At 36.9% G+C, this 13,309-nt stretch overlaps 1 protein-coding gene across 1 annotated transcript; it reads right to left on the reverse strand.

Annotated features, from left to right (window-relative positions):
- Positions 1-8,049: 8,049 nt before the first annotated feature.
- On the reverse strand, positions 8,050-13,309 carry LOC129567423 (transferrin-like). Its single transcript, XM_055444289.1, has 8 exons — positions 12,476-13,309; positions 10,635-10,868; positions 10,499-10,551; positions 10,351-10,431; positions 10,131-10,244; positions 10,039-10,069; positions 9,808-9,965; positions 8,050-9,707 (listed from the first exon to the last, which is right to left on the reverse strand). Exons 1-8 carry the CDS (start codon positions 12,588-12,590, stop codon positions 8,301-8,303), a joined length of 2,193 nt encoding a protein of 730 aa, XP_055300264.1. The 5' UTR covers positions 12,591-13,309; the 3' UTR covers positions 8,050-8,300.

Consider the following 13,309-nt stretch of genomic DNA (forward strand, 5'->3'; position numbering starts at 1 on the left):
AGCGGGGTAGACGATTATCAGCATCGTAACGATTGTAGGCGATACATTCGATGTCGGTGTTTTGGCGAGGTTGTTTTTCGCCACTTCACTTAAGTGTCGATAAATTCATCGTTTTAATGAAATGGAAGGCAGAGAGAGAGAGAGAGAGAGAGAGAGAGAGAGAGAGAGAAAATGAAGAGGACGAGCTCAAGGAAAAAGACATCGAATAAAAGAAGAATCGTAAAAAATGACTTGTGCTCGGGTAACAGTGATGATGATAAATTATTTATTAGAGATGGCATTTCGGCAAATTCGCATTTTTCCAACGTTGGTATCTGATCAGAAATTGAACATTGCACGTGGAAATTCGAAGCATGTATTGATTTCTTTTTCTTTTTCGTGCTAGGAAAATTGATGTGTCTGAATTGTTGATGGGGAAACTTTCGAATGATGGTTTTGAATTTTAAAAATGACCGAGAGAAACGCAAGCGATTCCCTGAAAAACAACACAACAAGAAATTAGATGACAAATGTAAAACAAAGTGTGAAAAAAATATGCGTGAAAATCATATCTTAAACGCCTACGCACACCATGAAAAAAAAAACAAAGACTCGCAACGTAAAAGTGACTCATTAGCTAAAGACATGATTGCCATTATGTCAAATGGCACCGTTAACTTGGTACAAGCAATGTAATCACAAATAAAACCACCTCAAACATGGCCATTTCTCTTTTTTTTGCTTGGATTTCACAGCAATCGCGCCAACGAAATTATAATCATAGCAGATATTTGCATAAAAACGTGAGAAAGTTTCGGTGTAAAGATACAACTTCTTTAACCTGAACGATTTGGAATAATAATTCAATAAAAAAAAACGCGAACAAACTCTAAGTGTCAGCAGTATTCCATCGAGCACCGCTTATTCATTTGGCTCGTAAATTCGTCGTCAAGTGTCGTTCCCGATTTCGAATCGGTGAATCACGTTTTCCTGTCGCGTTTCCACTTCACTTAGCTGCCAAGTCGAACATTCAAACTGATAAGAGCACAAGCAGCAACAACAACAACAAAGTGCCACCACCATTCGATGAATTCATTTGACTGAAATTTGCATAAAACATGATTACGCCATAAAAATAATAGCCAATAATTTAGGATGACAAAGACACATTTACTTCGTGCGCTTTTTTTCGCTCTCTTTTTTGCCGCTTAAATCATATTGTTCGATTCAACAAACGTGTTGGTGTGCTGCTGCCGAAACGACTTTGCAAGGGATGGTGTGACATCGCTTGAAATCGGTCGCAATTTAAAAATGGGAAAATAGCAAAGCACAAAGTGCGATAACGGGATCCGTGTCGAATCGAATCAAACTGAACAGACATTAAAATGATGACTTAAGGTAGAAAAAGACGAACAACGCGTAGATCTTGACTTTTACATTTAAACAACCTGCATAAGCTGAAATGACAGCAAAAACACTCGGTCAAAAATGGAAAAATCATGATGAGGAAAAAACCTGCAATCTATCCGTGAAATTGAGCCGATATCGACATTCATGAACACAATTAAACTGGAATCAATTACACTGAACTCTCGATGATTTCAATACGTGTACATTATTCTCTTGTGTCGGTTTTATTTCATCGCATTGAAACTGCGGCTTGTAGTAGTCAAATACTGGCTGAAAATTAAAACCGCTGTCAGACGAAATTATTTCAGCAGATTGTTATATTAATCATTTGTTGAGATTAAAACATGATATTATCAATACTCTGACATTTGCGATCCAGGCGTCAAGTGTTCTTGTGAATATGACTGGTTTTATGGATTGCACTCGAAATCGACCGCTCAAATTTCCGAATAATTATTTCGAAAAAATACCTCATTTATCTTGAAATTTACAATGTGAGTGAAAAAAAAAATCCAAACAATTAAATGTGTTTTCATTTATATACCTAGAATCAATATATATAAAACGACGGAATTGACTCACTCAGGTACAGTAGTCTATACTTTGAAAACTCAAAAGCAGATCACTGCATATCAGAAGAGCTTTTTTGTTTGGCAATCATTGCGAATATTTTTTGTAGTATAATTCAAAACGAGTGGTTTTACCTATCTGTCAAAATCAGCCAGAGAGATTTTCAAGAGCCATTTAATTATTCACACTGTACTCAGCTGGTTTGCAATTTCGTTTCGTGCTCGAAATTATCAACCTTCATCACATTTGCTTCCGGTCAAAAAATCCAAAACTATAGACCGAGTCAAACACAATCAAGATCTCATCCAGGGTCCAATTTTGTTTATTCATATTTTAACATTGAAAAGTTGATTATTTTCAGCTTTGTGTAGTGTAAATGCCACACGACGCCACCTTCAAATGGAAATTCGCATTTTTGCCAAGGGACATTTGATTGCGGTAGGTGTTTTGCGTTAATCATCATGGGTTCAAATTTGATTGAATGCTTGCTCAATAACTCAACACTCATATATTCAGAAAATATTTTTATTTTCGAGTGCTTTTCCAATTGAGTATTTAATCGAATTATGATGACCACTCAGCATTTATAAAATCCAATCATTTCCCCGATTTTTTTTCAACTTTTTTCGTACGATGTTACAAATATGCCACAACAAATAGGACCACACATTTCTGAAGAATTCGGATTTTATAACACAAAGTTACTATGACAACTCCATGATATTTTTATGCATTACCAATGAAAAACCAATCAAATGTGTCGTAGGTCGGGAAGTTTTCTTTTTCCCAATTAATCAGAACATTTTAGCTGATTCTATATATAATTTATTCATTTTCAGAAACAAAATCTATCTTTTCCAAGATTTCTGAAGAACTGCGCTTTTTGTTCGCAAATTTTAAGTTGGAAAAAATTGAAGAATGACTAAAATAGAACACATTTTCTTGAAGTTTTTTTTTCATTAATTGGATCAATAATAAACACGAGGACATCGGTATTTATTATAAACTTCATTTTGACGTTGATGCGCCTATTCCTTTTATTATTCGCTCATACATGGGAACTAAATGATGATGAATTGATTCTTAACGAATTCGAGATGCTTATAGATGTTCAATAAATAAATTATGAAAATGTGGAAAATTCAGGCACGAAGTTCCATTATGTGGTCTCATTTTTTAAAGAGTGTTTCTCCGCTGGTTTTCTTCCCTTAAGCGACAATATTCTTATATAAATTTGGTATTGATGCTTTCAAATGTCATTTTGTTTCATTCACCTGTCATATCAATTGATAGTGTTAAGAACGAGAATAAAACCAGACCAAATGAGAAAAAGGTGGTTTCAAAAAATCAGCTCATAGTTTGAATAATTCAACAGAAAAATCGCCATAAATTAATTTTGCTCTCCATTTTTTTTTTTTGAGTATCTGTCGAATTTAAAGAAAATTTCATTCATTTTCTAAAAGCTTTTACCTGCTGCAAAATTGGTTCTTACATTTTCGGTGAAAAGAGCTCCATTAATACCTAGATTAGTTCGCTGTCGAAAAAGTCATTTGAAAAGTTTTCGATGATAATTCATTTGATGTAAGCCAAATATCATGTCATCACAATAATCGACTGCAAAACACTTGAGCTAGCGAACATCAACGAAGCATAACGGTTCCTTAACACGAGATGACATTCAGTCGAAAATGTTGAAGCGTTTGCAAGGTGGATGGATTTCTCTTCAGCCAGCGCTGTCGCTGCGATGTAAATGTGTGTGTGTGTGTGTGTGTGTGTGTGTGTGGGTGGACGAAGTTTATTGTCGGAATATAAGAGAGTGAGAGAGAAAAACGACAAGTGTCATTCGGAACACGGAATAGTTCTTCGACGTAAATGGCTTTCGAAACTATTTATCAATGCAAATAAATGTTAGTCAATTTATATCGTGATTTAGTTTGGATTTTCGCTCTCATTCGAGCACGCACTCAACGCTGTTGTGTTGAAAGTGCGCGCAAGCCGTGTCTTTGAGCGCATTGGACAAATGTCTATCAATTTTTCTTCTTTGCAAACACACTCAAATGCATTATTTCCTGAAGCAACACACTCTCTGGGAAACGGCGTGTCAAACTTTCTCCCTCTCTTTCTTTCTTTCTTCCTTTCTCTCGCATGAATTTTCGCTCTGAATGAAGAGAAAGTTTTTGACTGACTGGCGAAAAATGGCTTCGATACGATTGAGAGCATTTTTACGGAAACAAGAGTTTTGGATTTCATTAACCGTTGAATGACCAACTAAATTAATCACTTTTACGTTCTCCCCCCCTTTCTCTTTCTCTGTATCTCGACAGAAGTGAAACGTTCAAGAAGCAACTTTATATGCTTTTTCATTCACGCGATGCGTCGCAACGTTTTCGATCAAAAAGTCTCAAACAAATGAACTACTGCATTTCTAGATTCCAGCCATTTTCAAATGAGCTCGCAAACGGTAGAAATATTTTTGGAATAGTGTTTTTTTATTATTCGCAGGACAAAAATGTCGAATGGAATTTCACTTGAAAGTCTATTTATACGTAAATGGAGCAGCCGTGGAACCAAGTGCTCGAAAACGTAGTATTTTGCTAGTAAGGACGGCTATTGCTCCGGATTTATTGAGGTGTTCTTGTCACATAAACAGCATATATTCAATTTCTTCGATATGTTTAAGGTTAATAATAATTTAGTAGCTAATGATTTGTTATACTTCTACGTGATTTATATCATTCACATACACAATTTGTACTCATATATCCGAGCAAAAACATGAACTTTCTATTTCCTTCACATGAACCGCCATTGGAAAAAAAAAGAACTTGATACTACTATTGAGTTCAACTCACAGAGTTCTGTGCTCAACGATGGAGCACTTGGCCAGGTGGTCATTTGGAAAATGTAATAAAGGGATTGTGCAAATAGACAGAATAAAAAAAGAACGTGAAATTGAAATAAAACATCCGCCGTTATTGTTTCCTCTATTCCCCATATTTAAGCCATAATTTAATGCATATTCGGAGTCGATTCGTTGAAAATATTCGCAGGAAAATTCGTTATTTTTCATAAAGTATTTTCGGTATTTTAACATTGAAAATCCAGTCAAATGGCAACAAAGCATGTTTGGAATGCACTACACTGTTCTATCCCAACACACGAAATAAATTGTGTCGGAGCTCTAAACATGAATTGAAACGCACGTTGCTGAAAATTTTTGTCTGCATTGTATTTGTGCGAAATTGGTTTTTGCTTGAGTTCGTTTTGTTTTTTTTTTTTTTTGCATTGAATTATTTTCGGGTGCAAAATGTCGACTGAATGTTCGTGGTGAAAGATTTACACACACATTGGCAAACAGCGAAAAAAAGGAGAAAAACAAATTATTCACGTTCGATCGGCGAGAGTCAGGAGACGCTCAAGGCTGCAGTGTACCCGTGTCTACAGTTACACTGTGAGGTGTGAGCAGTAGCAAAACCGAACAACCAAACAAAAAACAAGTAAAATGATAAAAATTAATGCAGATGTACTATCAATTTTTGGAGTATTTCACGTGGAACATGTACGCACACAAAGCAACAATAAAAAAAAAAGAAGAGAGACACAACAACGCCAAATGTAAAAAAGTTCAATTCACACAAACGCAAACATTGGCTCATACACACACATACACGAAATCCAATCTCAATGGAGGATGAAACAAAATCGAAACCGAGTTGCCAATATAAAGTTTAACTGTCGCATTTTATTTATGGCCAACATAAATAACAGATAGAAATGCACTTGCTCATGTTCAATGCTGCTGCTCCGGTAGACATCGCTCTGTCGCTATGACCGCACATTGTATTGGATATATATACTACATGTTGTTGTTGTTGCTTTGTTTTTGACTTGGTTTCGGTTTTGCTTTGCACTGTTGATGTTGTGATTTATGCGAATTTCGGCTGTTCAGTCGCTCTTCTCTCAATGGCCATGTTAATTTTATTACGATTGGAATTCCATAAGTTACGCGGTGCTGTGTCGTACTCTCGCACACACTGCCTTTATTTACATATGCCATGTTCAAAAAATGACAGTGACACCCCGATCGCACATCATTTTAGCTTCGGCAATATATTGTCATAATCAATGAAACCAGATATAGCCGTTTTCTGATAAGAGCAATAATAATAAAATGTCAAACACATCGTAAGCTCATGGCACACCATAACAAAGAACTACCGTTGATATATTGCATTTCGAAAAATTAATAAACTTGTGTTCAGCTAACATCATTTGACTGGAGCTTTTTTTTCAATCACATTCCTTTCACCGTATTTGAAGGTATTTACATTTATTCCATATTAAAGCAGTGCGGATCAATAGATTGACAATGTAACATTTGTTGTTGTTGGGCGAAAAATCAGTTGCTCCGAAAAAGTATACGTCATTCACTATGAATTACTCTGCAGGTGATAAACATGAAAGAGTTATGACAGTATTATTATACACAGAATGCGGTATTTTTAAATTTAAATGATTTTTTTTTGCACTTGCAGACAAAATGACGTCGACCCATGATTTAAAAAAAAAAAACAATTGAATGCTATTTGGATATCTGCAACCGATACATTCTTTACCTACACCGATTGACACAACTCACGATATTCGCACGTTATTTCAATTGAAAGTGGAGCACACCCGAAGTTTAGAATCGCTGAACTGCTGAGTCAAAAGTTACTTTCAACCCCCCCTTCAAGTTGGTCTTTGGCCACAAATCCACATGGAATCACATAAAACGATTCGATCCAGATGCCTGCAGTATAAACTTTGCAATTGATTGCCAAAGTTTGGTTTTGAACATTCTTCAAAATAAAATGGCAAACGCCACCGAATCCCTAAATAGCCAAACAAACAGTGAAAGCAGCCAACGCACACATACACAATTCAATGCGAACTGAGAGAGAAAAAAAACTCCACACCTAATAATTAAATTTAATAAGTAAAACTCTTCGATTTCATTTGACGTGTGCGTTTTCTATGTGCTATTTATGCTTCTTGTGCAAACGTGAATTTCGGGTCGGTACGAATGTCGAGCTGTATGTGTGTGTGTGTGTTCGTTCGAAGGAAGGATTTTCATTTATTTCCAGTCGAATGTTTTTTGTTGTTGCTGCTCCGTTTTATCGATTGCTTTAAATCAGCAAAAAAACATATTGGGATAAAGTTTGAGTCGATGAGTGCCACATAATAGAAGGTGTTTGTAGGTTACCAAATAAGCTGAATTCGGATTCCGATTCCGTTTTTGTTTTCTATCAACCGTGAACAAATGAGGGCGAATATAATGCGGGACTGTCTCTCTCTCTCTCTGTGTGTGTGTGTGTGCACCGAACAAAAGTTGAGAAACTTACAATGGCACAAAATCCATTTCTTTTTAACTTTGCACTGTGTCCTTTTCTGGCGCATATTGAAAGAGAGTGAGAACACGAAAACTATTGGATAGACAAAGATGCCATCAAATTTCTAATATTTATCTTGTGCGCGGTTTAACGCATTTCTCTCTTCTTCTTCGTCTCCTCTAAATGAGTATGTTTTGACAGAGAATGTGTGAGATACCCTTGAGAGAGCACAGTGTGTTTGGTTATAAAACTTTTTAAATTAGACGACCACATTCTGTCATGGAGAGCTTTGCATCTTTCATCCTTTGTTCGGCTCATTTATCAAATCGACATGAGTACTTTCGATTAAGTTTCTCTCTCTCTCTCTCTCTCTCTCGGAAAATGGCAGCATGATGAAATCAAATAGAAGAAATGAAAAAGAAGAAAAAGAAAATAGAATGGAGAAAACACAAGTAGCGGTTGCTTCAAGCGTCTGAATATGAGTCAAACGATTTGTTGCTCAGTTGGACAGAAATAAAGACTTGAAATGCTGTTGTCGACACAAACGACTTTCGGAATCATCATCGATGTTCGTGAAAGAGAATGAGAGATGTGTATAAGTGTTTCGAAGACAATTTCAAATGGTTCTTGATAGAAGATTTAATCTTTGACTAGCGATGTGAATCATTGCTCTTCAGTGTGCCTCACTGCAAGTGATTTGAGAAGTAAACACAGCGTAAAGTGTAAAACGGAATTTCATGATTTAATTAGCTTTATGGTTGTTGTTGTTGCTGCTGTACTCCCTGTCTTAATATAAAACATCCCATTAAGATAAACGGTATTTACCGTGCTCTTTATCACAAACGCTTTAATTCACCTTTTTTTTGTGAATGTCATATAATAAAAATCAGAGGAGTTTTTTTTTCTCTCTTTAAATTTCAAATCATTTTCGCTGCTTTAAATATACAACTAGTACAGAGAGGGGATATCTTAAAAATAATGAACCAGCATAAAAATGGCTATAAACAAATACATTAAATCTAATCGGTGAATTGTGGTTGAGTTTTGAGTGTCTTTTAATCGCTGTTGGTCGACGGTCATGTATTGACGAATGGTTTCGTCGAGAAAACGTGGCGTTCGGTCTTTTTCCATTTCAACAATGCTTCGTAGCGCTTCGGTCCGGTCGTGGAACATTACATCATTTTTTCGATCGAATGGTCCATACATGGAGAATGGTAATATGTGGCTCTCGTAGTATTTGCCAAACAATCGATCCATATCACGTAGCGTATTATAAATTTCGTTTTGTCGCAAAGTTTTTGTTTGATTACTGATCATTATGTAGCCACGGCTGGCCCAGTGTAGATAACAGTATTCGTCTGGTTTTGCATTCCTTCCGAACGGACAAATCAATTTGTAGTCAAGCGTCGTGTTGATTGATTGTTTTGTGCCATTGACGGCAGCTGTCAATCCAATATATTGTTGAAAAATGGCCATATCAACGAAAGCTACATCGCCTCGATTGTCGGTTAGACATCTGAGAGCGCCTTCGTCACCCATATACTCGGCTTTGCATTGCGATGAGTTCGGTGCCCATGTACATGAATTCTCTGAAAAGAAATCACTTAATTCGTTCGGCGAATATGATTCGTTATCTTCCTTGGTAACACCGCGCATATGCCGAATTGTTTCCAACACGGAAAAGTACGCCGATCCTTCGAAGCTCGGGAAACAAGCTCGCTTATTGTTTAAGTCGCTGAAATTGTAAATTTCCGAATTAATTTTAACCACCGCCACCACGGTGTAACGATCGATTTTCTGCTTGGCAAATTCATACAAAATCGGCTTCAAATGGTGCAATCGTTCGGCGCGTATGCGTTCACTTTCGCCAACAAATACGACATCCGATGCACGATGCTCAACATTTTCCATGCAACGATCCAAACTCATTTCACGAATGCATTGCAAACTCGGTTCGATGCCATAAACATTGGCCACCTCTTGCAACCACGAACATTTCGAGTGCTCTAACAACGAAGTTGTACAATAGACGATTGCTCGCGGCGGATTACACGATGGAAAACTGTATGCACTCGTAAAACCCACCGCCTGATCCAGATAGTCCGATATGGGAATCGTGTTGTCTAATTGTTTAATATTCACATGATATGTCTCTAAAATGTTGAGCAGCGCATTTTGCCAACTGGTTTCGTCGTTATGATCGAGATGCTCTAGCAGTAATTGTACGATTGGTGCATATTCTCGTTTGGCTGCAACGGCGGGCCACGGCTCAGCCGTCCATACGCACGGTGTTGGATTGGTTAGCGGCTGCAAATGACCATCGAGACACAAATAACTGTATAAACTTGGATCGGCTTCGGCAGTTAAACCCGTCATCTGAGAATAAACATAATGCAAAAACAATAGATCAGCATATATTCGTGAGATTTCTTCTTCGAATCCAACAGCATTGGACCCAAAATCAAGGCAAACTTACACCAAAATGCATCCGAACATCATCCAATCGAACCCATGCCACTTGCCCATCGCCACTCGTTAAACAATTCAACGGTCCAATTCTTCCCCAATATTTATCGGATTTGCTACATGTGCCCGGATTATAACAGGCATCACACAACGATGGATAACGTTTTTCTGTGTGGATTAAAAAGTAGAGCAATGTTTAGTTTGATTGCGAAATTATGTACGGTTGAATTTCCAAATTTACTCAAAACTGCATCTTGAAGTGGATCTGGCACCTGGAAAAGAGACTTGTGTGAAATTTCCAACTTGTGCTATGAATTTACAATAGATAGTTACCCATGGACCTGGCTTGCATGACGGCCCAAAGAATCGCGATGATGCTTTAATCTTTGATTCGAGTGGAGACAGATCTTCTTCACATTCACGCGCCACCATAGTCGATTCAAGATACTAACAACGGAATTGAATGAAATTGAGGGAAAATTTTGTTCGTTTAGTTCTTGCAAAAGGAAGCTAAAGCGTGCTTTTGTGGCATTATGCATTTGTGAATACATACATTTGCCATAACTTCAGTCCAATGACGATTCAAGCCATGGCCTGGATGACAAAAACGAGCACCGCGCAAATCGTGGATGGTCTGTCAAGAATGAATAAATTTTAGTTTATATTCGACTACCGAAGACCTCAGACGTTTGCATTATTACATTTATATGCGCATCGTTCGCCACAACTGCCACGACTTCAAACTGAAATGGATCTAAGCATTTTGCGAATAAAATGAATGACTTTGGTTTTGTGTGTTTATTTTTTTTTGTTATGGATTCAAGTGGGTAATTTTACCGTCATTGAAACGTAATTCACTCGTAATGAGCACATCCGATCCAGCCCATTTGGCAGCTATCAAATCTTCGGGCGAAAATACACCAAAATGTGCAGTTCCTTTGTTAATGCGACGCATACAATCCATTCGATCCGTTCCAATGACGCATTCGATGTTCGACTTTGCTGCTAGAATGGGGCAATTTTTCGTTGCTTTTTTATAAGTGCCACGCGCTTCCACGAAACATACACGTACTGCAGATAAACACATAACGGGAATAGACAGCGTAGGAGAGAGATGGAGAGAGAGAGAGTGAGACGGGAGAGAAATGCAGTTAAATTTGGTTGGAATATCACATAAAATGAAATCATCGTTGTGTTAATAAATCTAATGAAGATGCAAGCAAATTAATTTAGCATCAAGAGGTCATTGAATTTCTGTGGGTAGTTGATGCAAACCGAGCAACAGCACTCCATCGTCAACATTTAATTAGCTAATTATTTTGCCGACAAAATTTCATTTAACACGATGTTTATTCATTGCTGAACTGCATCATGAACATTAAATTCTACCCAGTGACTTCGTGATACGTTGAAATTTTACTTGCGCTCACGTTTTGCATTTCATTCTAAGGTAATTCCAAAATACATTCATATATAAAATCTCGAAAATGATTCAAAGAAAGAGGTTGGTATTTCCCAGTGGTCTTTCTCCGAATCGACTCGAAACCACTTATCAAATGAAGAGAGAGAAAAAAACTGACGCAATATACGAACTCAAACAATAATGAAATATATATTCATACTGGCAACTTTACGGTCTACTGGTTATTTCAAACATATGATGACCATCTGATGCTGTAGCTATGACATTTTATACATTGGCAGCTAAAGACTTTGAACTGTCAAATTGTTATAACGATTATTATCATCACGTTGAAAATGATTCCGCACGATGAATTTCATTTTGTTAAGTTTATTTGAAGCGCACAAGAATATAAACTAATTGCCTTCAACAATTTTCAAGTGCGAATCAGGTTGTTGGAATAAACAAAAAATTGGTCAGTGGATCATTTGAGATGTTAATCTGAATACATTAACAGAGATTATCTGCGGTGGACATTGATTAGCGGAACTGGTTCCAAGAAGACTGGAATTATTATTGCGATTAATCAATGTTTGGCCGTCGGTTTTGAATGTGAGACTAAAAAAAGCAATAATATTTCATGCTGATTTGAACATTCCGCTTTTGCGTTTGTTTTTTGTAAATAAAAGTGTTAATCACGAAATTGTCGATAAAAAAAAAGCGATGAATCAGCCAAAATGTGCATACACACAAAAACTACATTTTTCTCTCTCCTCAGTGCACTAGACGCCGATCACGCAAATGAAATCGAAATCAAAGAGAAGGGGTTCAAAAGAGAATGAACGCTAACAAAGCCATGTATTTTACGACGACGAAGAAAAAAAAAGTATCAACGAGTCTATGTGATCTACAGCATGCATGCATATGACATTAACAACAACAAACGAATGCCTAAACTTTAATATTTAGGCGTATGCCCATGGCAGTGACGTTTCAGCGGAGAAACTGATTAAGCCCATTTGACTGGCTTGAATGATAGCATCGTCGTTGTCGTTGTCGTCGGTGCATTCGAATGACAGCAATGAGAGAGAAAAAAATGGCGGGAATTACCTGTTACGTTGCTATACATCGCACATTAAAAGTATAAGGTCGTTTTCGGTGATATTGTTAACAAGCGCGTAGAATGAAACGCAACTTATTAATTCGCACTCAATTCAGATCAATAGTTATTTATCGAGGTAGTTTATTTGTAATGTGGAATTTCGTTTTTACTTACTTTTTCCATTATCCTTCTCGCCATTGGCATCAAAACCCTTGCCCACTGCTGGCCATACGGTACATATTGATAGAATCAATGCTATCGCTAAGATATTCCAATTGGTTTCGGCCATTGAAACTTAAATATTACTATATAATTAGCTAAATGTCACAAAGTTCGTTTTCTATCAACCGCTTGTCGTCTATCAGTGTCAATTCTGCATATCGCCAACGCAAGCAACGAATTCAATCTCTAGGAACTAATTGGTATCGACATTTTCAGGCAGGTTTGAATATAGGCACAGACAGTGTTTAATCAAAAACTTGTTTCGATTTTCTATTGCGAAGTTTCGTTCAGATACTGTGATACATTCTGTCGGACTTATTGGCTTTTGTGATCGTCGTTTTGTGCAGAAGACGTGCAGAATTTGCAGTACGAATGTCGTTCGTTAATAATTAACACTTCAAAATTGACCTTGTGAATTATATATAACTCGAACTTTTTTCAAAACTTTTGCTCGAAAATGCAAAGTTGAATTAAAACTGAATGTTTCACAAAAATCAAACGCAATTCCAGCATTAAATTTTGCAACAACTTGACTACTTGACTGTATATCGATTCGATTGACGCGATCGAAATAAGAATTGAAACTAGTTTTCACGTTGAACGCCGAATTGCGACTGACCGATACTTGATCATCATCATATGTGATCGGTTTCGAGGTAGAGTGGTTAGCTAGGACATATTTTTTTTATCGCTTTCACTACTATTCATAAAATGATGCCACTGAATTTTGCTTTAACACTCAATGCGGTGTTATGTCTTTGTCTTGTTTCTTATTGTCGTTTGCTT

The sequence above is a fragment of the Sitodiplosis mosellana genome, unplaced genomic scaffold (assembly GCF_009176505.1).
Source record: "Sitodiplosis mosellana isolate CC-2019 unplaced genomic scaffold, AAFC_SMos_1.0 Smas_scaffold_11, whole genome shotgun sequence".
NCBI classification, from domain to species: domain Eukaryota; kingdom Metazoa; phylum Arthropoda; class Insecta; order Diptera; family Cecidomyiidae; genus Sitodiplosis; species Sitodiplosis mosellana.

What these genes read in the sequence shown, in the direction of transcription:
- LOC129567423 (XM_055444289.1), bottom strand. Translation starts at nt 12,590, where the DNA reads ATGGCCGAAACCAATTGGAATATCTTAGCGATAGCATTGATTCTATCA. An exon ending in TGAATTACGTTTCAATGACG is followed by an intron (nt 10,552 to 10,634) that starts GTAAAATTACCC and finishes CAAAATGCTTAG; the next exon opens with ATCCATTTCAGTTTGAAGTC. An exon ending in CATGCAAGCCAGGTCCATGG is followed by an intron (nt 10,070 to 10,130) that starts GTAACTATCTAT and finishes TCTCTTTTCCAG; the next exon opens with GTGCCAGATCCACTTCAAGA.